Source organism: Lupinus angustifolius, chromosome LG18 (genome assembly GCF_001865875.1).
Source record: "Lupinus angustifolius cultivar Tanjil chromosome LG18, LupAngTanjil_v1.0, whole genome shotgun sequence".
NCBI classification, from domain to species: domain Eukaryota; kingdom Viridiplantae; phylum Streptophyta; class Magnoliopsida; order Fabales; family Fabaceae; genus Lupinus; species Lupinus angustifolius.
This window is the reverse complement of record NC_032026.1, coordinates 5503616-5530235: the sequence shown is the minus strand read 5'-3', so window position 1 is coordinate 5530235 and position 26620 is coordinate 5503616. Positions and strand designations below refer to the sequence as shown.

At 32.6% G+C, this 26620-nt stretch overlaps 3 protein-coding genes across 10 annotated transcripts; 2 read left to right on the top strand and 1 right to left on the bottom strand.

Annotated features, from left to right (window-relative positions):
* LOC109332867 (protein VAC14 homolog) lies at window positions 240-26620 on the bottom strand. Of its 6 annotated transcripts, none has more exons than XM_019567981.1 (21): window positions 26194-26620; window positions 25989-26102; window positions 25797-25862; window positions 25207-25296; window positions 25001-25120; window positions 24817-24845; window positions 24411-24553; window positions 24238-24332; window positions 23814-23900; window positions 23524-23631; window positions 23258-23382; window positions 23036-23117; window positions 22758-22823; window positions 21703-21818; window positions 21469-21589; window positions 20549-20710; window positions 20260-20388; window positions 19826-19894; window positions 18752-19024; window positions 16255-16351; window positions 240-258 (listed from the first exon to the last, which is right to left on the bottom strand). In XM_019567981.1, exons 1-20 carry the CDS (start codon window positions 26281-26283, stop codon window positions 16256-16258), a joined length of 2181 nt encoding a protein of 726 aa, XP_019423526.1. In that variant the 5' UTR covers window positions 26284-26620; the 3' UTR covers window positions 240-258; window position 16255. The 6 variants fall into 6 exon arrangements, with proteins under 6 accessions (XP_019423526.1, XP_019423528.1, XP_019423525.1 ...); XM_019567983.1 differs by having other exon boundaries at window positions 16255-16339; window positions 26194-26615; XM_019567980.1 differs by lacking the exon at window positions 240-258 and having other exon boundaries at window positions 16004-16351; window positions 26194-26615.
* On the top strand, window positions 912-5227 carry LOC109332869 (ubiquitin fusion degradation protein 1 homolog). Of its 3 annotated transcripts, XM_019567990.1 has the most exons (11): window positions 912-1029; window positions 1813-1861; window positions 2107-2184; window positions 2622-2646; window positions 2742-2774; window positions 2877-2998; window positions 3118-3248; window positions 3516-3742; window positions 4332-4579; window positions 4941-5043; window positions 5099-5227. In XM_019567990.1, exons 2-10 carry the CDS (start codon window positions 1853-1855, stop codon window positions 5031-5033), a joined length of 966 nt encoding a protein of 321 aa, XP_019423535.1. In that variant the 5' UTR covers window positions 912-1029; window positions 1813-1852; the 3' UTR covers window positions 5034-5043; window positions 5099-5227. The 3 variants fall into 3 exon arrangements, with proteins under 3 accessions (XP_019423535.1, XP_019423533.1, XP_019423534.1); XM_019567988.1 differs by having other exon boundaries at window positions 918-1029; window positions 4941-5227; XM_019567989.1 differs by having other exon boundaries at window positions 977-1028; window positions 1809-1861; window positions 4941-5227.
* On the top strand, window positions 9480-13951 carry LOC109332868 (ankyrin repeat-containing protein At2g01680-like). The gene is made up of 3 exons (XM_019567987.1): window positions 9480-10002; window positions 11653-12062; window positions 12844-13951. The coding sequence occupies exons 1-3, from the start codon at window positions 9693-9695 to the stop codon at window positions 13705-13707; spliced, it is 1584 nt and encodes a 527-aa protein (XP_019423532.1). The 5' UTR covers window positions 9480-9692; the 3' UTR covers window positions 13708-13951.

Sequence of the window (26620 nt, the reverse complement as noted above, 5' to 3'; positions counted from 1 at the left end):
AGATTAAGAGTGCATTACTAACAAAGTTTTGATTTACTATTCTAAAATCTCACTATATTCTTAGGATGACTAAAATGTCAAGGATTGATTCCTACTCGAAGTGCACTTATTGGGAGGGGCAAACATACACTCTGAAAAAGATTAATTCCTTAAACAAATGGTGATGAATATTTTGGTACTACAAAAAAAAATTAAGAGTGCATTACTTTGGATTATTTCTCAATAGAATCCCTTTTTTTTCTCCAAAAAACAAACTTATAACATAATGAAACATGTCTGGATAAAATCATTTTAATGATAAAAACTGAAAGTAATTAGATTTTATTATTATTAGTATTATTATCGTTTTCATAATTTATTTTGAGCACCTTTTACAATAAGGTGTGAAGAACCAGAAAGAAATATGACCCTAAACACAAAAGTCTATAAAAGATATAATTATAATTTTTATTATTTTGAATTTCAGCATTATACTTAAAAGTTAAAACTCAACTATTTATCAAATATGCATAGTAATGTGTCAATTAGATTGGATAAATAAAAAAAAATTGTTTTGTGATGTAAGACTCTCCTAGATCCTAGAATAAATAAAAGGTAAAAAGTTCGATTCCTATGAGCAATATTTGTCAAGAGAGTAACAACTATGTATCCCAAAAGAAATTAATTTTTTATCTAAATGGCAGGGAATATCATTGGTAATAAAAAAATTATAGTGGATAATAAAATTTTGATTAATGAAAAAATGGTTCAAGTGGACATGCTTGATTCCCTTAAGCAAAGTCTCGGGTTCGAGTATTGTGGATGAAAAAAATGTATGATGGAAGAGTTAGTTCCATGTATAGATTGCCTTCAGTACGATGATACACGTGGAAAACAAAAAAAAAATGATATAGCTTGGACGATACGCACAGAAGAGGCGCCGTTTTGGATTATTCCTTCACCTTCACCTACTTGTATTGCTCCTAACACTTTCAACACAACACTCCATTCCCTTCCTTCCTATTTTCCTTCTCTTAGATCAATCATCAGGTATTCTTTTTTGCCTTTCTTCTCTTTCTTTTTTCATCTCCTCAATTTCTATTCTATCGTATTCGATCCTTACAATTCTTTCTCTCCTTTCTCAACTCTTTCTTATATTCCCCCTTTCAATTGTTCTTTATATTCATTTTTTCTACTTCCTAATCACTGAAAGATAATACTGTTTTTACCTCAAACTATATATATTCTCATGCTTTCTACGCTTATCTCTCTTTTAGGGTTTCATCAATTGTTCTAATTTTCATTTCATTGCTTCAATGTAATGCTTTTTTTCAGATTATTAATCCTTTTTTATTAATCGATTGTGCATTTCGACTTAATTACACCAGACACCCTTTAGGAGAGATATAGGGCTGTCCAATGCACGAGGTTGCCACCTAATGGGTTTCGGGGATGGTAATCTCACAATCAAAGAGGCTGTTTCTTGGGAGATATATGTTATGATAAACATAAACCTCAAGTGATTGGTGTAATTTTCAAAACAAAAAGTAGTGCTTCGTGTAATTAAATCAAACCTGATGAAAGTCACTGTAATTAATTATTGTTTTTGTCTGCACTGTGAGATTGTAGACACTAAGCTTGTGGATTTTTTTGTGGGCTACATTATCGGGTGTAATATCTATGCATTGTGTGCAAAGATTTTATGCATAGTCATACATCATGTATTATTGATATTTAAGAGTATGATTAAATAAGAATGGTGGATGATGCAGTAACTTTGTAACAAACTCTCTCTTTGTTATTTGAGCTGTATCGGTTTGTTTACTTTTACAGGGAGCTTGGAGCGTTGGTGTAACAATCAGCACAATTCAAAATGGCCATGGTTTGTATTTTGTAGTGTACTTTTCTCCCCAAAAAAGTGAATTATGTTATTGTTTAAGCCTCGGTTGAATTTATTTCAGCCCCTGTCCTTCCCAGGATTATCATTTCTTGTTTCATCACTATTATTTATACTTTTATGGGTTCTCACAGTGAAACCTTTTTATCCTTGTTTAAAAACTTGATGAAATAGTAATGCAGTGATTCAGATGATGATATTTGTCATTATTTAAACATTATCTACTGCAGTTTTTTGATGGATATCCATATCACGGGACATCATTTGAGCAAACGTATCGCTGTTACCCTGCTTCTTTTATTGAAAAGGTTAGCATTCCCTTAAATCGCATATCACTAATTGTATGCAATAATCTAGCATGTGAAGATTTTTACCGAAAGTAAATTACCATGTTGACCTGTCTTTGCATTTTGTTCTCATTGCTACTGTTAAATGTGTCAAATGTCTTGCTTTTGATTAACTAAAATCATCCATTATCTATGTGACTATTTCTTATTTCTGCTTCTCTGGCATCCTTTCTGATGTATATCATGTATAATAGTTGGTATTTTATATTAGCTTCCTTACCTAGTTACATGGCTGTGCTTTCATACCCCAGAAAACAAAGTCAATATTCATAAATCATTAATGAAAAATCTTAAAGGCATACTTACTGTTCATGATGAAAAAGCAGGTATATTTGCATACCTAATAAAATATTCTAACCTTTCTGCCATTCTATCTTCTTTTCCTTTTGATCCTGCAGCCGCAACTTGAAAGTGGTGATAAAAGTAAGTTTCCTTGTCTATTCTAGATCTCATTTTTAGAATATCGTGTTCTATTTGCACCTGTCTAATGTCAACATTAAATTCTTTTTATGCTTCAGTTATAATGCCTCCATCAGCCCTTGACCGTCTAGGTTAGTGATGTCACTTTTGAACCTTCACATATGATGCATATTTTCCTCTTGAATAGTTATCTAATTTCAGTCTACAAATTTAATACTAAGTTTAATTTGCAGCTTCTCTACATATTGATTATCCAATGTTGTTTGAACTTCGGAATGGTGCTGCCGAGAGGGTTTCTCATTGTGGTGTTTTGGAGTTCATTGCAGAGGAAGGCATGATATACATGCCATACTGGGTAGGCATTCAAAAGTTGTTGTTTGTGAATATGCTTGTAGGCTTATTTCACTGGTATTGTTCTCCTTTGCGTTCTGAGTTATTTAAATTGATTCTGCTTATTCGCGAGTTCTTAAACAGATGATGGAGAACATGCTTTTACAAGAGGGAGACATTGTAAGGGTGAAAAATGTAACACTTCCAAAGGGTACATATGTTAAGTTACAGCCCCATACAATGGACTTCTTGGATATTTCCAATCCAAAAGCTATGTAAGTTGATGCTTATTATGTTTTAGATGTTTGTTAAAGCTATGTATGATATTTTCTGACAGATAAGTATCTCTTGCAAGGATGAAAGTGTATAGCTAAAATGTGATGTATCCTCATATCATTATTTCAAGACATTCATGCTGTTAATGCTTGTGTCAATTCATGTTTTATTCTATCTTGACATCCTCCATTAGTTCAGTTTTTACTTTCCACACACTGACTGGGGTAAGATTGTCATAGATATTTAATCATATATTTTTCATGCAGCTTAGAAACTACATTGAGGAATTTTTCCTGCTTGACTACTGGAGATAGCATTATGGTTGCTTACAACAACAAGAAATATTACATAGATATCATAGAATCTAAGCCTGCCAATGCTATAAGCATCATTGAGACTGACTGTGAGGTGGACTTTGCTCCTCCCTTGGATTACAAGGAACCTCAAAAGGTCGTCACACCAATTTCTACTGGCAAGAAGGCACAAGAGGCTGGTAAATAATTGTGACTAGTTACTAGTATTTGTCTACTCTCTCTCTATGTCATATGGTCATGGGATGGATTTCCTCTGCTTTCTTTGTTATGTTTGTTGTTGCTATATTTGGTATTTGGTCAGAATGTCTGGTTTTAAGAGAGTGGGAATGCCTTTTTACTTTGTGAATGGGAGCTGCTATCTACTTTTTTTCCTAATTAGTTATGGCTCATTAGTATTATTTGCGGGATCTCGATAGAAGTAAATGATTGCTGTTAGTGTATATCGATTCATGTTTATGTAGACTTGACAAGATAACTTGATTATTTTACTTGACCTTTTTTTTATTGGAATATGTCCAATCTTCAAGAATTGTGAAGGTTATACTTGCCTTTATATGTGGGATTTGTTCCAAGGTATTATAGCCAAAGAAATATATTATTTTTGAAACTTGGCCAGAGAGTTGGATGTAGAAAACTAATTTTCGAAAAAAGTGTCATTTGGTTACTGAACCTCTACCCAGGCTTGAAAATTCTGTGGTAACTGTCTTGTTGAAGCTTGTGTTTTCACTGCAGTGAAGGCTTAACAACTCTTTTTGTTCCTCCTCACAGTTGAGACTCCTGCTGAACCTGAACCCAAGTTCAACCCATTTACCGGAACTGGGAGACGCTTGGATGGAAAACCGTTAAGCTATCTGTCTCCTCCAGTTTCTTCTACAGGGTCTAAGGACAAGAAACCTGATGCTCCAAATGTCAACCCACGGTCATCTGCAGCTTCTAGTTCACAAAGTAATGCTCAGCAATCTCAGGGAAAGCTTGTGTTTGGGTCAAATGCAAACCGCGCTAAAGAGACGGGAAAGGTAATTCTGTTGCTTCTTGCTAACATTTCAAATCATATATGTATGCTAATTGTTACCCCCATTCCCCTCAATCCTTTGGGTAGCGTTTGGTATGCCACATGATTTTAATATTTCTTAGGAATGTGATTTATACACAGATAATGCAGTGATAATGTATATAGTTGCATATATTTTTTCCTCTTACAAGAAGTGAGATGCCTTGTAATGTTTTTACATTCCCAGCTGTTTGAGCATTTTTTCCCCATTCTGATCTTCTATTAATCATTATTCTCAAGCTGCCAAGGAATGGAAAAATATTTGGTGAACCAAACACCACCTTCGATGGTAATTGAATAATTGACTCCATCTTTTCTCATTGTAGGCAAAAGAGTCAAAACCAGAGCCACCCAAAGAAGAGAAAGAAGAACCTAAATTCCAGCCTTTCACTGGGAAGAAGTATTCGTTACGGGGTTGATTAATATATATTAAATACTGTTTTTTCATTGTAATGTATTTCAACTATGTTACATAACTTTGTATTTATTTTATTGTAGTACAAGTCTTTAAGACTAAGCAAAAGATAGACATGTAGACACTACAAAATACTCAACTTTCCTTAATTACCTGTTAATGAAGTTCTTGACAAGGTTTTCAATCTTGCCTGGAAGGGAAGGATGGGGATCACCTGTCCCAACTTGATGTCCTCATTCTTGTCTCACTCCACTTATATCTATACATGTGGAATTAATATATTACTTTAATAAAATAGAATTAAAATGAAGTATTATTTTTTACTTTTGGTAAACATTGATTGGTTCGGGACATGGGACTAGAACTTTCTAGGAACAGATGATCTTGTTTCTGGAGGTAACACATTTGAAAGCTGGAGGACACTTTATTTTAATAGACTTTATATTATTTTTAAATAAAGTTAGTATTAAAAAATAAAAATAGTGAAGTGCATGAGAAGTGTGGTTTTTCTGTAATATATAATAAATCAATATGTTGAGCATCTCCATGATATGCTGCCATCATTTTCAAGCCACTCGCATGTACTTTTTCTAAACTTTTCAAGTTTGTGGTCAAATTAGTTAAATCCGATCAATAGTTTTCTTGTTTTGTCAAATGATAAATCTTTAATGCTATGTTATGAGGATGCAATTTTAATTGAAGTGTGCATCAATTTGTAGTATTATATTAGGTTAAAGATTTAGTTTCTATTAGTAATACTTGCTGGGAAGAATGATTATATATTACTTTTCCTAAAATAATTACTTTTTTATCGAAAGAATGAAATATATTTCTTATACAAAAAAATTGTGGAGTTCTTTTCCCTCATTTCCCCTCTGTCTTTGTAGTTTGTACACAAGCATTCAAGTCTCTTATATTGGAAGGAAAAAAAGGTTTCTAGTTGTCGAACAGAATCATCATCTGGCTTCTGAGCTGGCATAATGTTGATTGAACGGAATGTAACCAAAGCAAAGACTCTTTCTATCCGTGGTGATAAGAAAGTGAGGTGGAATAGTTGGAATCCAATGCTTTTATAAGGAATCTATGCAAAATAATTATTTGATAATTGATGCAATGCGGTTATATATCATTTAATGGTAAATAAATTCTGAATTCCAAATAGTTAGCTTAAACAAAAATTCCATCTGAGCTATCATTGCCCATGGTGTTTCATCATAATTTATTTTAATTATTTATCATTTGAAAATATTAGTTAATTTGTAAAGTTGTCTTTATTATTTATTATCTCAAATAAACTCGCCTACTACGTATCAATGATAATTAGATAGAAAACATATTAGTGAAAAAAGTAACAACCAATCAGACTGTATCACAATATTAATTTAATAATTTAGATTAATGTAAATTAAATAAAATGTACTTTAGAGGATTCAATCCGTATATAATTATACATATTAAACTATACTTACCAAGAAGACATTATCTATGGCTCCTTCCATCCTTAGGATTTTGATCTTTAAGTTATGCCATGTGTTCATTATTTTTATAAAAATGTTAAAATTAGATTTGGAGCAGCAAGTTTTAAGTTTAAGATTCATTTTGCTGGAATTTGAATGTTTGTGTAGTTGAATATAACTATATAACAAACATTTCTTTAATTTCACCTATGCTCACTCATTTAAGTATGATTGCTTGATGATTTAATATTTATCATCTATATGTTATTTCTTATTTGTTTTAATATATTTAGGTTGTAACACAATTTTTCTCATACATATATAATATGCTAATGTTTCATTTTTTATTTATCAGCAACTTATTTTAATTCATATTTAGATAATTTTTCTACCATTTAAATATATTTGTTTCCGATCATTTAACTAATTTGATCATCTACATGTTATTTTTCAACGTCTTAATAAATTATAAATTTCACTAAAGAGCTAATGTATTACTAACAAGAGCTTAAATGCTAGTTTTATAGAGTTAAGTTTTTAACAGCTCGGTATATTTCTCACCCGTTATGCATTATCACTATAAAGATATAATATCATACTCCTATCTAAAATCTTGAAATTACCAGATACATTAGTATGATTTTGACATGAACTCTAAGGATTAGTTTCAGAATTAGATTTTAGTGGGGAAGGAAGAGAAATGGATGGCTTGTGAGTCATCTCACAAATGTATTTCACATCTCTCAATCATTTCTCTCCAAAATCCAACTGTCAAATAAAGGTTACAAGAAATTAGCAGAAAGGGAGTGGTAGATTTAGATTCATACCTAAGGAGTGTTGGATCTTCAACAAAATCTTAGGAAGGACAATAATATTTAATTAAATAACAAAAATATAAATAAACATACATGATAGATCAAAGATAAAATTTTCAGCTATTTTTTTCAATATAAATTACTATATTGTCTGTAAAAAATTCATCTTCTATCTTACTACGTAATTTTGTTTAGTTGATCATACCCAAAATGGTATTTATGTAGTGGTTGAATTATAATAAATAAAATAATACGAATATAATATATGACTTTTGATAGAAAATATTTTTAAACTTTAATGGCTAACATCAAGAATAAAAAGTTAACATTAACATCTCAAATTAATATTCTTTATCATTAAAACCAATAGAATAGAATTTTTGGACTATATATATATATATATTATCAATATTAAATTACTTATAAGTATTTTTAGGGTATATATTATAATACAAATATAATCCCTTTCATCAAACATAAAATTATTATGAACTCAAACAAAGTCATATTATTATAAGCAATATCAACCTGTAAGAGAATTTGATCTATTATATATAATTTTAGAAGGACCACACAAGTTATATTATATTTATTTATCAAACTACAAATTAAAGAAATATGTGAGTTTCAACTTGTATCTCCATAAAGACGTTAGTGTAAGTAAAAGGAATATTATGCTCCAAAAAGTGTGTCATTCTATGTGTCATATTTTATAATTTAAAAGTTTAATAATTAAATATTTTTATTGTTAAATACAGTAACTGGCACATGAAGTGATACACTTTGTGAGACAACATATATATTTCCATAAGAAAACAAAAGATTTTTTTTTTTTTTTGTTAAAATCCAAGGGCAGCTGCCCCGACATGTCCTTCCATCCTTCGCTACTGTACCTAAGCAAATATCTTTGTAACGGTTGAGGGCTGCCACAATCACACATGGAATGATGTGTATGATTAGACTTGTAGCCATCAGATTTGGCAAAACCCTTCTTTTATTTAAATGTTCAAAATGGGATACTTGAATGATTCCACCTATCCGTTTTTCTGTGTTTATTTAGTGGAACTTTTGAGTTGGTAATAAGTATTTATAACAGGGTTATTACCAGTACCTTCTACCTGGATTCAGCTATAATCAATTCTTTGGCTTCACACAAAGTTTTAACTTTCTTGTATGACTTAAGTTAGTGGTTGAATTTGCCTTGAAATACATCATTGTTGTCCTTTTAGCGCATGTTGTAGTGGTGTTGAAATATGCATTATCGACTTAGAGATTGTAAAAATAATTTTATAAACTGGATATGTGACGAGAAAATGAACACATATTATCAGTAATATCATTTTTTTAATAATCTCTTTATAAAACATAACATAATGTTAAAACAATCACAAATTAATATCCAATACTATATTTTTTTTAAAAGATTAAAATAATTGAAATATAAATAATGTTAAAAAAATTTTAAAACAGTTAAAATATAAACAATGTTTTAAATTAAGTGTCACTCTTAGTAATCGAACATTTAAAATATGTCATAGTTTGTTGAGAAATAAGTTGTGAAAAGAGAAAGAAGAAAGTTATTATTTCTATCCCTTGGTTTAGTGAAGAGAGAATAAAATTATGTTGCACCATGCCTAAATTTACACTGTTTTTGGAGGCAATAATGTAGAAAAGAGAAGAGAAATGTTTGACAACTAAAAAAATACCTCTCACTTATCTTATTTTCTTACCCAAACTACTACCCAATAAATTGATTGATTCAATAAACAAAAGTGACAATTGTCTCATATCTTTCATTCCACACAGTACAAAATCTACTATAATTTTCTTCTCTCTTTCCCACTGCTCCCTTTTCTCTCATTTTCTCCCCTCAAACAAAGACAACATTAACATTTTAATATCTATGAATACAGTGAAACATTATACCAATACATCACCATGTTGTTGGTCTATAACTATATATGGACTAGTTTAAACCCTTTTTAAAAGATATCTGTATAGTTAAAATAAGAAATCTATTTACAGAGTCAATGACATCCCCACACAGATTTTGATGAAAGTAAAATAATTAAATAAGTCAATTGTTCCATGATGACCCCACTCACTTCCCCTCCCACTACCAAAATCATTAATCAGATTTAAATAAATTAATTTATCAGTCCAATCAAATAATAATTTGAGATTGATTGAGCACAATGGAGAACCACCACTTGTTCTATATCCTCTTCCACTTTTTCATTAATTTCATTGGTTCAAACACACCCCATAACAAAAGTTTCACACTTTCTCCTTTTTCACATTTCCTTCTCATATGGGTTTTCTTTTCTTCTAAAACAATGAATGTTTCACAAATATAAAACTTTTTTGAGCTTAAACAGTGAAAAATTGTGAATGATGATGGATTCTAAGGCTTTAAGGTTCATAACCCATCAATCAATATTCTCTACCGTTCGATCTGGGGATCTTGATGGATTGAAGGAACTAGTGGAGGAGTTGAAGAATGAACAATCATCATTATCTGTTTCTGATGTAATGTCACTTCAGAATGATGCTGGTGAAACACTTCTTTATATAGCTGCAGAGCATAATCTAGTTGAAGTTTTGAGGTTCTTGATCAAGTTGTGTGATTTTGAAGTGGTTAAGATCAGTTCCAAGGCTGATATGAACCCTTTTCATGTTGCAGCTAAGCGTGGCCATCTAGGTTGGTATTCATTATTCTAGCTTATTCCTTTCATTTTGATCTTCATTTCAATGTATAATTTACCTTCCATGAAGGGAGTGTAGTGATAAGTTTAGCTTGTCTTAAATATAGTCTAATTCACCAACAAGGCCTTGGTCCAAAAGGTCAAAAATTCGATACCTTATACTGATTAGGATAAACAATCATACACTCCGGAATAAATTAGTTTCTTATCCATAGGGTGACAGTCTAATTCTAATACTCCGATGAATAATTTGCTTTGGCCCGATCATAACCCGATAAGGAATTCAACCCTTTAAAATTGATTTGTTGACATGATATAGAAATATAAATTTGAACATTATACATAAACAGAAGATAAGAATAAGAAACTTAAACAACAATATATTTTACCATATATCATAAGTGTGACATCATAATCCGGATGCATAACTTGAAGAACTCAAATCATTTGCAATTGCTTCAGGTGAGTCTTGAAGAACTATGTAGATTGCTATGAGTGGAACAACAGTTAACTTTAAGTCACATAGAGTTCAAATGTTTTGACACTAAGTTATATGTATCCATTCAATCTCCATGGTTTCTTAGCTTTTGAACTTGGAAATGCAAGAGACTAGAAATCATTTTCATGATAGTCTAATGGCACCCCATGTCATCATTCTGTGAACAGATTCATCTCCTTATGATAGCATCAATATCCATTTCTGATAATCATGGCCAAGCCAATGTTGCCTTTTTTATCTTGAGTTTTAAGGATCTTGGCATGTATGTTTCAATTTGTCCTTATTATTTAATTTCATGGGAAAGCCAATACCCATTTTCTTTCTTTCAATTGTATCCATTTTCATCCATAATAAGAAACTATCAATTAGAAATTAAGAAACTATCTATTCTTGAACTTGAACCATGAATTACTATAGAAGTGTCTTCTTCAATGGTACCCTTCCCCCGAAACTCTAACACCCTTTCAAAATGCTCAAGTAACTTTTATACTAGTCATATCTATGGTACTCCTCGGAGTAATAATTTGCTGTTGACATTGCATGACATTTACCACAATTGCGGGTAAATGTAACCGCGATGTCGTTGCGGAGAATCCTGCAACTTGACTGCAATTTTGATTTTAGTATTTGAAGATAGATCCTGCAAAATTTGAAAGATTTCAATCTAAGTTGTTTATTAAGGGTATCACTTCCAGTATGGGATGCAAAATTTTATTTAAAATTAAAGTACAGGTACAACTGGATATATCATGTGAAAATATAAAAACATAAATAACAAAGTAATCATTATATAAAAAAAATATTCATAATGTTCTAACAAGAAGGTATTAAGGTTTTAACAAAACTCCTTAAAGTATTTCAAGTAAGCAAAATAAAGAAAGTGAATAACTCAAAGGGAATGAAGAAATAATTTGTGAAGTTAAGTTGCAAATCAAATGATGTAGCAATAAAACTTGGTGTTTAGCATACGCCGATGACATGTACTTGAGAGTAATATTTGGTTCCTACTCATCAAGTATGAGTCAGTATCCACATGTACCCAACAAGTACTGCTATGGATGCATATACCCTTTTATGGGAACCATTTTTGAGTAGCCATACATTATATTCAGTTATAATATATTTGACTTCATCAATGTTTTTCCAGATGTTGTGAAGGAGATTTTGAGTACTTGGCCTGAGGTTTGTCAGTTATGTGATTCGAAGAACACTAGCCCCCTGTATTCAGCTGCTGAACATGACCATATTGACGTGGTGAATGCTATCTTGGATGTTGATATGAGTTCCATGATGATAGTTCGAAAAAATGGGAAAACTGCATTGCACAATGCTGCTAGGTATAACATCCTTGGCATCGTAAAGGAACTTATCGCCCGCGATCCAGGGATAGTGTGCATCAAGGATAAAAAAGGTCAAACTGCACTGCATATGGCTGTCAAAGGACAGAGTAGTTCACCTGTTGAGGAGATATTATTAGCTGATTCAACTATATTGAACGAACGGGATAAGAAGGGTAATACAGCTCTTCACATGGCTACAAGGAAAGGCCGTTCGCAGGTTAATCTTACACTGCTGTAGATTTTTTGTTCACTCGGTCTTAGTTTAGACCATAAACAAGTTTCTGAACTTTTTGCTTAATTTTAACTGTATGATGGGAAAAATAAAGATGCTACCGGAGTGGGATGACAATGAGTTGTGAGAATACGACTGATGCATGAACTTTCTAAGTTGGTATGATTTTTAGGTCTTTGATGTTGTGTCCAAACCCTCCCTTTGTTTTTGAAGGGAAAGTAGGGTTATTAAAATCCAAGTTATTTTCATTCTATATGATGCATTTTCCAAGTAGAAGTCATCCTATTCTTGTAATAAAATCATGTTATACCCTGTGAAGTTCTAACTTGTTGCAGCATTCATCCTCTTCAAATTTATAAATATGCATTTGAGATCCATTTAGAGAAGCAATTCAACACTTCTTAATCAATTATGATTGTAGATAACTAGAAACTTAGGATCCGCTTGCGAGAGTTGGATTTTGGAAGGGAAATGGAAGGCTTCAGAGCCATGAAATGCACCTGTGAGATGACTCCTTTCCTTCCCCTCCAAAACCCAACTCGCAAACAAACCCTTGAGAATTTTGATCTTGTGATATTGTATTCTAGTAAATTAGTAACAATGTAAACATCATACATGTCATTATATATCCCCTAACTGTCCTCATGCTACATGAGTTGAAGGTTTATTTATATACATTTAATGAACTAAATGAATGCACTTGTTCCTCTTCCATGTTTTATTTTTTTTTCTAGCTTTAATGACACATGGTTCTCCATTTTTTCAGATAGTGAACCTTTTGCTAAGCTATACAGCTATTGACATTAATGCTATCAACAAGCATAAGGAAACAGCATTGGATTTGGCAGATAAACTGCCATATGGAGATTCAGCTTTTGAAATCAAGGAAGCACTTGCAGAATATGGTGCTAAGTATGCCAGACATGTTGGCAAACTAGATGAGGCCATGGAACTCAAGAGAACTGTGAGTGATATAAAGCATGAAGTGCAGTCACAACTAGTACAAAACGAAAAAACTCACCGCCGAGTTTCTGGTATTGCAAAGGAGTTGAAGAAACTTCATAGAGAAGCAGTTCAGAACACCATTAATTCGGTCACAGTAGTTGCTGTCCTTTTTGCATCCATAGCATTCATAGCTATATTCAATTTGCCTGGCCAATATATAATGTCAGGACCAGAAACAGGAGAGTCTAATATGGCCGGTCATGTCGGTTTCAAAGTTTTCATCCTCTTGAATTCTACATCACTTTTCATTTCTCTTGCAGTTGTTGTGGTTCAAATCACATTGGTAGCTTGGGACACAAGGGCTCAAAAGAAGATTGTGTCAGTGATTAATAAGCTCATGTGGGCTGCATGTGCATGCACTTGTGCTGCTTATCTTGCAATAGCTTTTGAGGTTGTTGGAAAACAAACATGGATGGCTGTTACTATCACCCTTTTGGGAACACCAATTCTACTTGGCACTCTAGCATGCTTGTGCTACTTTGTTTTTAAACAACATTTCGGGAGTTTCCGTGGTGATCGGATCAAGAGAGCAAGTGGAAGCAAATCTTTCTCATGGTCTTATTCTGCACATATATCAGACTTGGATGAACATGATTCTGACATTGACAAGATCTATGCACTGTAACTTGTAAGCCAAATAACATAACAGCAATGTTTCAGCCTTTTAGCTGAAACTATATCTTACTACAAAGGTTGCTATGTAAAAATGTTTGGTCATTATTCTATAGGATTCATCTTCAGTTTGCAGTTCAAGTTTCAGGTTGTTGGATATGGTAATATATGTAATTATTTTTTCAGAATCAGCACTCGGATGTAGATTTATGTATATGAGAAAATATCGAAAATAGGTACAAAATTTATTACAACTCGAAAATGAATTGCCCCCTTCATTCTAATATTTCACCTGCCTTAGGAGACAAGCAAAGAGTTCTTTAAGTAATGGCTACTTTTAATGAGTCTGTTTCAATTTATTTTTTGTTTTTACAATTAGCAAACATTAGGGGGTGAGTCGTTGCTGCTTAGTGACTCAGATGTCACGGATTCAAAATTATATAAATAACTTCACTTATAAGAGTAAGACTTCTTATATTAACCATCCTCAAATCTACTAAGCGGTAGTTTCGTATACTAGACAATTTTTTTACAACTAACAAATATTAATGATCGTGAGGGTTTATGAAAACAACTTTTAAAATCTGCATATACTGACTCTAGTTTATTGACATAACCTAAAATTAAAGCTTTTGGAAGAAAAAACTTCTGAAATGAAATCAAAATTATGAATTGTTAAAAAATCAATAATTTGATAGTGTATTAAAGTTATTGAGATGTAAAAAATTACAAAAGACCATCATTTATCTTAATCTACTAACAATAATAAATTTTATTTAACAAATTATACACTTCAGCAAAAAAAAAAGTATTTTAGTGTGTAGGTGGTGTTGATCAGGTGAATTATATTTGGATTTGTCTTGATTTATTTTGTTCTAGTTCTGCAAAAATGATAGATAAGACGAGCATTTTTTTTTCAAAAAATGTTCACCACACATTCAATATTTTTAATAAGAATATTCTTTTAATAATGGGAGTGAATCCACTTATTCTAGGAGTAATCCAAGTCTATTTGCACATTGCTAGATAACTTGGCTAGAATAAGAATGTCATTCAATCGGATTCTTCAACAGCAGTGAGGATGTTAGATAAGGGATGCAGTGATACACATTTTTGTTCATCTCTAATGAGGATTATAACTGACTTTGTTCGGTAAGAAATAGGAATGGCCATGCTATTGATGATTGCTTTAAATTTTATGATTTTATGCCCTCTTATTTTTGTAAAAGAGGTTGTAGTTTTTTTGAAATTATGGAATATATAATTTTTATTAAAGAAAGTATTGAATAATATAAATTAATTGAAGAAATAAATATGTATGCATGCCTCCTCTCAAAACACTAGTAAGTACTTAAGTAGTAACAAGTACTATAGTAAGAGTTTAACATTTGTATGTAGTGTAAAACGTAGTCTCATCATTTGGTTAATACATAAAGGATGTATGATATAACATAATAAACCATTAGTGCAACATTGTTTTATCTTATAGTAATACATATATACATATATTATTATTATAATAATACATATATTATTATTATAATAATACATATATTATTATTATAATAATACATATATTATTATTATAATAATACATATATTATTATTATAATAATACATATATTATTATTATAATAATACATATATTATTATTATAATAATACATATATTATTATTATAATAATACATATATTATTATTATAATAATACATATATTATTATTATAATAATAATAAATATATTATTATTATAGTAACAATACTACATATTACTATACGTTTCTAATATACATAATAAATATTAAAAACATAATATAATACACTATCAAATTATTCATACATAATATGTTTCTACAAATGAAGTGCAACGAAACAACTTACCCCCTCACGTTCTTTTTATAAAACTTGAAACAAAACCAAATGTCGTTTGTTAATGAAACATAATATGTTTCACTAATCGTATATGGTTTATCAAAAATATGATTAGTTAATGAAATCAAATCATTTTATTTTTCCTTAATTTGAGTAAATAATTGTATATTAGTAAAAATTTCATTTAAAGGGACTCTCCATTACATTAGGCTCTAACCTAGTGACGTCTGAGAATAGTTGGTATACACAACCTTATCCCACGTAGGAGAGATTGTTTCTAAGATTTGAACTTATGACATTTTTATTACTAGAGTAACAACCTTATTGTTGTACCAAAATTGGTAAATAATTCATTTGTTGTATATAAAACTTAACAAATAATCTAGGAATAAAACAAAAATCTAGAAAATAACTTATAAAAAAGCACATGAAGGATTTAAAAAAGAAAGAGATGCAGAAGTACTGAAGTCACATGGGAATCTAGTTTACATGGTAAAAAAGAATAGCTCAAGCACCAAGCTTTTATCTTTAATTCCAAAACCAATTTTCACCATCCCAACCTTCTATTATGAGTACAATAAAAAGTACTACTATGATTTACAATTATACAAATCAATACCCCATCCTATTCAAAGTTCACATTGCACAATAAGAATAAGACTAATATATGGGCAAGAAGCATTACAGGAGTTACCCTGGGCCTCTCTTTGATGATCTTGAAGTAGCAGCATCACTCAATTGTGGTAACATTGGTTCTTCCTGTCTTTGTGCCTCCTGCATATCATGCTGTCTTTATTAAGTATTAACATCATTAAACAGAACTAGACAAAATGATGGCTGCAATAAGGAAAATGATGTGCAAATATATAGTCACCATAATGATTATAAATCATGTCCGTTGACAAGACATTAATCTCTAAATCTTTCCTAATCGTTTTGCCTATGATTTTTCTTGGTTTCCCCCTGCCTCTAGAAATTGGGCTAACCTCCATTTGATCTGCTATCCTTATCGGGGCTTCTAACGATCTTCTCCGCACATGCCTAAACCACCTAAGGTACAACTATACCACCCTTTTAGAATAAGAGCTACCCCAATTTTCTCTCTAATACATCTATTCATACACCTATTTTGTCTAATGTGCCCACTCAGCAAACAACATTATAATCATACTATATTGAGTTTATTCTCTTGTTAACGTTTTACAGCTCAATATTCAGTCTCATATAACAATGTGTGTCTTATAACTGTGCGGCAGAATTTTCCCTTAAGCTTGAGTGACACATTTTTGTCACATAAGACACATGAAACACTCCGATAATTTATCCACCCTGCTTGAATCATATGGTTTACATCTCCCTCAATTTTTCGATCGTGTTGTATGATTAACACACGATACTTAAATCTAGTACTTGTGGTATGGTTTTATCTACAATTTTTAACTCTACAGCAGGGTTTGTCAGCCTCTTTCTAACCTTACATTCCTTATACCTCATCTTACTTCAACTTATACGAATGTCATATGTTTCTAAAGTTTGGCTCCACATTTCTAGCTTCACATTTAATTCCTATGTCGAGTCTCTACCTAAGACAATATCATTCGCAAAAAGCATACATTGTGACATTTGTTCTTGGATATGCTCATTAAGCACATCCTAGACTGATATCAAACGCTAGTGACTAAATATTTACCTTAGTCTTATGGAAATAAGAAAATCTTTTGAGACTCTATCTTCTATCCTCACAACGGTCTTGACCCATCTTGATTGCTCGAATGTAGGCAATCCGAACTCATTTCTTCTCTATAGCTTTACACAATTCTATCTAGGAACCGTATCATGCGCCTTATCCAAATCAATGAAAACCATATGTAAGTCTCTTTGGTTCCTAAGGTATCTCTCCATCAATCGTTGTAGCAAGTATATAGCCTCTATGGTAAACCCCCGACATAAAACTAAATTAGTTTTCAGTAATACACATCTCTTGTCTCAACCTCCGCTCAATAATTCTCCCCGTAGCTTCATAGCATGGCTCAAGTGTTTTACCCCCTATAGTTTCCACAACTTTGTATATATCTCTTGTTCTTATAAATAGGGAAAATGTTTCTCCTCCACTCGTCTAACATCTACTTAGACCTCATAATTTCGTTAAACAACTTTGTGAGCCTACTTAATGTCCTGCACTCCAAAAACTTTCCATACCTCAATAAGTACATTATCTAGTCCAACCGCTTTGTCATTCTCCACCCTTTTCAAAACTTATTCCACCTCCATCTTCAATCTTTCCTTAATATCTTTGTCCTTCACGATTTCATCTTCATCTTTAATACATTTTACTTGGTCCACGCCTTTTGTCTTTCTTTCCCCGCCCTTCACAAGCCTATAGACACTTCTTTCCACTCTCTTAGTATCTAGAGATCTGTATAACTTATCATATGTTCTATCTCTCGCTTCGCTCACTGCTTTCTTAATGCCTTTCTTAGTTGCCTTGTACTTTTCCCAACTTTCAATACTTATATAGAATGCTCATACTTTATAACATTCCCTTTTCACCTTAACTTTGTGTAAGCCAAGGAAAACCATCAACCTTAGTTTTTAGGAACCCACAAAATTGAGTGAGGAAATATATGTATTATTTACTGAAATAGAAATGTATTACAAGGAGAAACCCTTGTAACCCAATAGCAAAGCTCCTTCAAAGATGCATAGAGCACTCTGCCCAGCCTAAAACTGAAAACAACAAAGTTCCTAATTCACTCTTACTCTCATTACTTCTCCTCTTATAATGACCCCCATAAAGTGTATTTTCCCTCTAACAATCTACCCGATCATAAAAGTGTATTCCTAAAATATCCCTGTGGCATGACCCAACATCGGTTCCTTTTCCCCTTAACCACATATCCTCATTAGTGAGGATTTACAGTAGAATTTACATATCACCCACAAACAAGAGTGGGTGGAAGGCTTGACCAGATTTGACTGTCACCCCTATGGGCTTGGTAATCAATCCCTAGCCCCGTTAACCACATGACATAAAAATATGGTGTAAATATAGAACAACTAAAATAACACATGAAGAAAAAGGTTTGTTAAGTAATGATAAAATGGCACTCTCCATCGCATAATCTTTCTCTAAACAGTATGGTAAAAGAAAACAAAATCAAAATGCAGTATGAAAAGGTCAGTAACCTTTGGTAACGAGGTGGAAATTTTGCATGACAGTGCCTGTGTTTTCCAATGCGCACGATGCTGGTGCTGCATTTGCTTAAACTGTTGTAGCCTTGCAGCAAAATTTATACCATTATGTGAATATCCACCATCCATAGTTATGTCACCATCCTCAGTGTGATGAAGAAATAGGTAGGGACTCCTTGAGGATGTTCTCTTCGATTGCTCACCATCAAAAGAATATGATGGCACAGCTTTTAGACGAGTTTTGAGTATCTTGAAGGCGGCGCTTTGCTGCATAATGGAATTAGATAGTGTCAAAGTAAACAGCAAATCATTTATACGTATTATATATCCGTATATATATTAGAAACATAAATGTATACAACCTATATACCACTATTTTTCCTTTAGAAAATAGCAAGATCAAGTGGATAGAAATATAAATTATATAATAAATAGCTTTATTAAGAATGTAGAATTTGCAGTGTGTCACTTCTATATGCTAAAAAAAGAGATTTAAAATAGTGTAAGCAATGTAAACAGTCTGAGAAATCATCTCCCACCAAAGCAGTGGCGAAGCTTCTTGGTGACAGGGCCACAGGGGTGAGCCATGGTTCCCTGTGACTTTTTATTTAGCCCACCTAGTGGGACTACGGCTTGATTGTTGTTATTGTGTATATGTTTGTATGTGTTTATATATTAAATTGTGGTGATAATTATGTACAAATGACTTTAGCATAGTGGTACAACACCAATAAACTATTATGTAGACCCGAGTCAGAATTCTGTCTCCATACTTTTTGGGCTGAAAGATTATTTTTATTTATTGAGAAGTTGCAAGCTAGGACTTGAACTCTGATTCTAACTGGTTTAAAACTTTAAGCTACCAACAGGCTACTATAGGTTTATTATGATTCTCCTTCATTAATATATTTATTATAAAATGTAGTTCAAATTTTGGCTCCCCTTAACCTTTTCTTCAAGCTCCACCACTGCAAAGAAGGATGTTGAACACAGCCCACTAGTACAAGGCTATGCATGCCTAAATAACTTCTTAAGTGATCAAAAGAAATTGTCAAAACTTGTATATACCTGAGGAAGCAACATCAGTAGACCGTACAACGTTTTGAACAACCATATATATCTTCCAGGTTCGAGAAGCTGCAAAATTAAATAATGGATCAATCCTTATTAACAGTAGCACTATTTATATCATTTTTTTGGGTAAGTATATAATAATAAGAATAAAAATAATAATAAATGACTGTATCAGAAGTATAAGTAAATGTTTAGATTCTTGAGGTTTTCACCCAAACAGGCACCATTGATATTTCCAATAGGTCATACAGATTAAAATATTAGTTCAGCAAGGGACAACAGACAACAATAACGATCTTCAGCCATAATCATCACAAAAACAAATTCACACCTCCATACTAATCGAGTTCAGAGAATAATTACAAAATATATTCTATTACAAGACTGTAAGATATGTGTTGATGTTACAAGCTGTCTCAGTTAAGTACCTGCAATCTAAGATATGTGAAGGTTGGAGTTTCCATCAAGCGAATTAATTTATCCAGCTGGACTAAAAATTTGGTGTTCATATCCTCCTCTCCCAGAGATTGAATCACGGCACTCGCATGCTGGTAAGTCTGTCAAGCAACACAATTTATAATTCGAAAATATTGGGGCACAATCCAAATAAAGCTAAGCTACAATGAATATCCACAAATACATGTGTATATGTGCGCACAATGTGCAAGAGAGACTTAAAAATTAAACTAAACATCAAAACCCAGTTATAGTACCTACCTGAGCTAATAAGCAAAGACTTAAAACTGCCATTGGAGAATGGCACCATGAGGCGTACAAAGAAACATACAAATCCTTCCCTGCAGTATTTACCAACGATTGCTTCAAAAGTTCTCGAATTTCAGAGAGCTCCGGTGATGTAAGTAAGATCAAATTCAAAGCCTGGAAATTTTGTATAAAGGGGAAAGAAAAATTAAATGCGGATGAATATCACTTCATAACACTGGATTGGCTAAAGGTCAGACTCATAAAAAAGCAAAATTAAATATAACAATGAACACAGACAACTGTAGAGATTTTGAAAATAACGAGCTGGAACTGTTGACCACAGCATCATCTAGGACTAGAACTGGTTACAATGTGGTCAAGCAAAAACGGTCTCTGAATTTAACATATATTTGATATTAATTCTTTTATAAATAAAGTTAAATAGATCATAACTGAGTGAAGCCTACAAGAGAACATTTATGACTAATGCAAATAATGATTGCCCTTAATATTGTCAAAGAAATATCCAGCAGGATTAGGAAGTGAACCAATATAATTTCCCAATGCTAGACCTTATAAGCATTGAGCAACAAATTTCATTAGTGTACAACACAGACAACGGGGAAGTAGATATATACATATAATCCAACAATAAAGTTCTTATAGGGCTTCCTATCTTTAAGCACAAAACAAATTAGCTAACAATGGAAAAGTATTTTAGACAAACATCATCTTACCCTGCCCATAAATGCAAGCAAATAAACAATATTCACTATGTGGCACATGCTTCATATAGCTTTTCATTAAATATTTTGTTTTTGGGGTTGAATGAGGGATATACCTATAATATTATTTAAAATTGAAGCAGCCTAGAATATTCTGTTTCATAAATGCAGCTTTTTATTAAAGCTCTTGGAAAAGTAACAACCAACCTGAACCATAAGTGATGAAAAATCCAAATCAGATTCCCTTTCAAGTATTGTGGAAAGTTCACGGTAAACTCTTTCAGCATTCAAAAGCACACAAAGCCGGCGAATTATCAAAGCACCACGCCTAGAATATTACTTAAAATTAAAAATGAATAACAAGTAGAAATTAGAAGGAAAAAACATATTTTAGCAAAACAGTATAACAAACAATATATTGGATGAAGGAAAACAGCTTACTTCTCCAAAAGGGAATTGTCAACTTGGAAACTGTGTAGCAGGAAAACAACAAGCTGCTGAAAGTGCTGGGAATCTTTTGCAATGCATGCATGTACATCGAGAACCAGAAGCACAACCTATTTAATTAAAATTTTGTGATGAATTAACAGAACTAAGTGAATTATTGATACTAGCGTGTCGAAATGTACTTCGTGTCTGCCAACTCGCATTCTTATTTTATGATATTAAGTATTCAATTTTTAAATATTTCATTTAAGATAATTATAATGTTTATTATATTGTGCAATTTAATGTGTGGTTATTATGTTAATGGTGGTTATATAAAATTATATGGTTTTTTTGTAGAAATTAAAAAATATTAAGGGCAAAATAGGAAAGTATAAATTACACCATGGTGGTAGTTGCACCATGTTTTGGCTTTATATATAGTTTAGATACACAAAGTGAGGAAAGTCACAATTAAAATAGGAGAAACTACAAAAAACAACATTTTATTTAGCACGTAGTCGAATCAAAAGGCATATACAAGAAATCTATCTGAGTGTGGGATCGCAGAAAGCCTTCAAACAAATCCAAAACACACTGCCCTTTTTCCAAGAAAAGAATATATTACTAAGACGAAAGAGAAGGTACATATGGGAAGCATGGGAAATCCTCTTAAACAGGAAAATCAGTGGGTCAAAATGGCTAAAAATGCAAGCAAAAGCTGTCCAATCTCTTTGCATTATTGCATATCATCTGGTATTATCCAAATAAAAAAAATTGTGGTGCTAAGACCTGTAAATATGACTTCACTCGCCCAGCACCAATTATGCTAGTGGATGCCACATAGTAAAATGATGCATGAAGCCTACTTTGACAAGAGTCAATGAGACTGTAGTTCCCACTTATTGAAAGTCGATTAAACCTACAACTAAGGTTACCCTGGATGTCTAAGTTGAAAGAAGCAACTTATCTTAAAGATTACACGTAAAACCACATCTTCACAATTATCTTGAGAAATAAATGACTTGATGATAACAAATACAAAATCATTATTAGGATAACAAGGGTACCTCATCTGATGGATCTGAAAGCGCCTTGAGTAGGGTGTCGAATATGTCATCCAGAAATTGCAAAACCTGTTTCAGACATGCAAATTTGATATATGAGCATGGACTCCAAAAACATATAGGGTATTAAAAACAGCTTGTTTCCATAGACATAAATATAAATAAAAATGGGTTGTGCAATTGAGCTGAAATGACATGGAAGTGGAACTTCAATGTACATATTAAGAAAGAAGATAAACTCTACAGATTTACAAGGGCCTATATTCAAACAATCCAGTCACCTCGGTACGATATCTGTTTAAAAGGGTTGACATCCAGTGCAAAGCTTCGATTCGAGTAGCCTCCCATTCACTAGATATTTGCCTGATCAGTCAAACCATTCAAAATTCATTCTACAGAAAACTCAATGCTTAACAAAGTTGGCTTTAAAAAATGTCTCTCCCAATCATTTCCCAATGACTTCTAAGGTGGTCAAACCACTACACATTCTACGAAATTCAAACCTAGCCACTTTTCTTAGGGCAGAAAAACTACACCTCCTAGCAATTGAGAGGACTGCTTCTACATCAAACGCTTCAGCCAGATCAGCTTTCACATCTCGTAGCTCTTCATTGGTTTCACGAGCAACCTGACACATAAGCCAGAGATTATTCCAAACATATTATTTAAATGACATGAAGCAGTGTAATTTAAAAGGAAAAACAGAGAACAAAAATACAACAAACAAAACAAGTGGGGAAAAAATTAAGTGAAGCTCAAGTAAACCTACCACTCTAATTTTCTCTTCTTTATCTGATATGCATGGCAAAATGGCTCCAAGAATGTCCGCGTAATATGGAACAACCTGGTCTCCGCCAAGTTTGACAAACTCATTTATCTGTTAAAATAAGAGAGCACATACATAATTTAAATAAAATACTAATGAACAACAACATAGTAAATAATAGTTGTCTTTTCGTATAGAAAGAAATATTAATTTTGACAATATGCCAATACCAAGCATAAAGCATGAACAGTAAATACTTCTATAACAAGTCAAAGCATTGCGGTACAACATACCCATGTGACCGCTGTCAACCTAGTAAATTCATCTGGAGAACCTGCCCTCTGCACCAGTATTTCAGCCATTCGACCATAATCTACAGACTTCAAGAGTAGCACTGTTCGAGTCAGAAAAGGACAAATGAACAGAACATTTTGCTTGTGTCAAAATAGTAGTTGAAAATGATGCAAAGCACAGTTAATCAACACTAATACAAGTTAACTGGTATATCAACTGTAGAAGTTGGATTATGGGAAAATCTAAAACTGGATAATGGCTAAAATATATCTAATTTATGCAAATAAGAGTAAAATGGTTTCAATAAATTCCTCAGGCAGCTAACAGGAATAGACATTGGCATAGAAGAAAAATTGGAGGGTAAAATGCCAGAAGCCTGATCACTAAAACAGAAAGGACAAATTACATTAGCAGGAGCCTTACTGGTGAGTTCTTAATCTCTTGAAGAAACTCCGAAAGAGCTGAATCAGCTTGTTGACGTATTTCATGACTAGAATCACTCAACATATTAAACAAACCTGAGAAGTTGAGATATGATTAGGTGGCTGATCTTCATTTTGAGGAAGAAAAAAGACAATTCTTTGAAAAACGCTTACCATCAAGAAAATCAGGAAGAAAGCCCAGCATATCAATATCTGGGACACTGTCCAACACAGATATCCATCCCACCAAAAACTGGCGGACAAATGGATTTAATACATTCATGCGCTCCCTTAACAGTGGTATAAATTCTTCAATACTGAATATCAAGAAAGAGAAAGGGGGATGAGACAATGTAAGTTACAGTAACGAGGAATAGGTTCACTTCAATTATTTTATCTTGGTTATAAAAAGTGAAAGTTGCTTCACTTAGTACAAGATCGATTCACAGCTCTCACTTATCAAAATTTGTTCAAAAGTTACATTCAGGGGTCCCTGTACCTTAGCTACAAATCTTTTGAAAATTTAAAACACTGGATATAGAGAAACAGAATATGATATAGACGTGAGAGGATGGAGCACCTGAACTGATCACTTTCAGTCACAATATCCTGTTCAATAAAGGAATGTGTAATAGTCAGTTGATCGAAAGTGAGCAGCAATTCAGATTATTGTTAGATCAAATCCCTATTTAGCGGATGTTTGATGTCTGCATATATGTAAAACCAACACAAACGCTTTACTGGAGTTCAGGAGAAGCTTATACCTTCACAAGCCGATCTAAGAGGTGAGCAGCACTTTGAACATTGGAATCTGAGTCTGCAGAAAGCTTGCACAAGGCATCAAAGATCTTGTTGAAGAATATAATAAAATCCCCTCTCACTACCTGCCATAAATTAAAAAGAAGCGCATTATAGGATAGTAGATTATCAAATTGAAGCTTTACATAGGTCAGAACAATCAAATCATCACCTTAGCTATGTTATATAGCGCTTCACAAGCATAATAACGAACTCTGCTATCTTGGTCGGAGAAAGAATTTAAAACAGGAGGCACAATTTGCTGTCAAGTACAAGAATTATATATAGGTAAGGGTAATGAAAAATGTATATATGTTTAAGCATGTCAAATTCAGCTCAATGTCAAAGTGAAGGATGTTAATGTATGCTTAGAATAAGCCCATTCCAAAAGAATACATCACCACAAAATGTTAGCTTCTAAATTTCAACTTATTTCAATTCTACCCCTTGAGATTAAGCTGGAAACTTATATTTTCTTTTCAAAATGTTCAAGAAAGTTAGCATGTTTAATATCAATGACACGTAAGCAGAAAACCAAACTAATTATCATCCCATGCACAATATCCTAGCATACTCAAGGGGAGTGAACATAAGATTAGACCCATTAACCACTACTAAGCTTCTTATAGATACCAATAGTAAAATGAAGTTAGCATAACTCCTCAAGTGGAAAGACCAAAAGAGTTCAAATTGTATACTATGATAAACAAACAAAATTGGAAAAAAAGGACACAAATTAAAAATTAGTGAGCAACCCCTCACCTCAAGATGCTGAGCTGCTTCAGAAGTTAACCCAACAGTTGCAGCAGCTAATCCTATCAATCCTCCCTTCATTGATTTTTTTTGAAAATACACTAAAATCACTAAATATACTAAATATTTAAAAAAATACACTAAATTAACTGAAAAATAAAATAAAAAATTCTTTTAAATCAGATCAAATCTTTCAACTACCTTCCTGTGATTTGATTGTGGTGAATAAGTGAATTCAGTGGTCAACAAATTGATCACTGCAGTTATTTTATCATGATCCCCAGCAGTAGCAAGCTGCTTCACTATCCCTTCAACCTATACACAAAAACACACCCAAAACCCTAAAACCCTAAATTGACCAAATTAATAAAAATCAAAATCATGCGAAAAGGGGTTAAAGACAAACATCAAGAGCAGCATTCTTTCGCTTCTCGTAGAGCTTATCAGCAAGGTTACGGAGCACGGCTGCCGGAACCACCATGAGAGCGTCGGCCATGGAAATACCCACCAAGCTTGGAACTACTTGATTGAGTAAAAGGAGAAAACTTTGGAAATCAAAAACGTATTCGGATCTTTTCCTGCTCCAAACGAAACATTCTAATGATGGGTTTTGGTTTTCCCTCTCACTTTTGAAGGATCAGAGATGAAATTGAAAGTTCAAATTGTTAGGGGATAGTGATTGACGTTGAATGCAATTGAATTGGGGTATTGAAATCCAGATGAATCAGATCTGGTAAAATTCAGGAATTAAAATTGAAAAAAAATGAAAAGTTTTTTTCTTCTTATTTTAATTTGAAATGTAATGAAACAGAAAATTTTGAGTTGGTGTAGGA

Bases quoted from the DNA above. Each gene is read 5' to 3' on its own strand.
- LOC109332869 (XM_019567990.1), top strand. The intron at 2,999-3,117 runs GTAGGCATTCAA...GTTCTTAAACAG, and splicing joins TGATATACATGCCATACTGG to ATGATGGAGAACATGCTTTT. The intron at 3,743-4,331 runs GTAAATAATTGT...TCCTCCTCACAG, and splicing joins CAAGAAGGCACAAGAGGCTG to TTGAGACTCCTGCTGAACCT.
- LOC109332868 (XM_019567987.1), top strand. From the start codon at position 9,693: ATGATGATGGATTCTAAGGCTTTAAGGTTCATAACCCATCAATCAATA. The intron at 10,003-11,652 runs GTTGGTATTCAT...ATGTTTTTCCAG, and splicing joins AGCTAAGCGTGGCCATCTAG to ATGTTGTGAAGGAGATTTTG. The intron at 12,063-12,843 runs GTTAATCTTACA...CCATTTTTTCAG, and splicing joins CAAGGAAAGGCCGTTCGCAG to ATAGTGAACCTTTTGCTAAG.
- LOC109332867 (XM_019567981.1), bottom strand. From the start codon at position 26,283: ATGGCCGACGCTCTCATGGTGGTTCCGGCAGCCGTGCTCCGTAACCTT. The intron at 20,389-20,548 runs GTAGGTACTATA...GTTGCTTGACAG, and splicing joins GTCTTTGCTTATTAGCTCAG to ACTTACCAGCATGCGAGTGC. The intron at 16,352-18,751 runs GTTACTGACCTT...TAATAAAGACAG, and splicing joins TTTCCACCTCGTTACCAAAG to CATGATATGCAGGAGGCACA.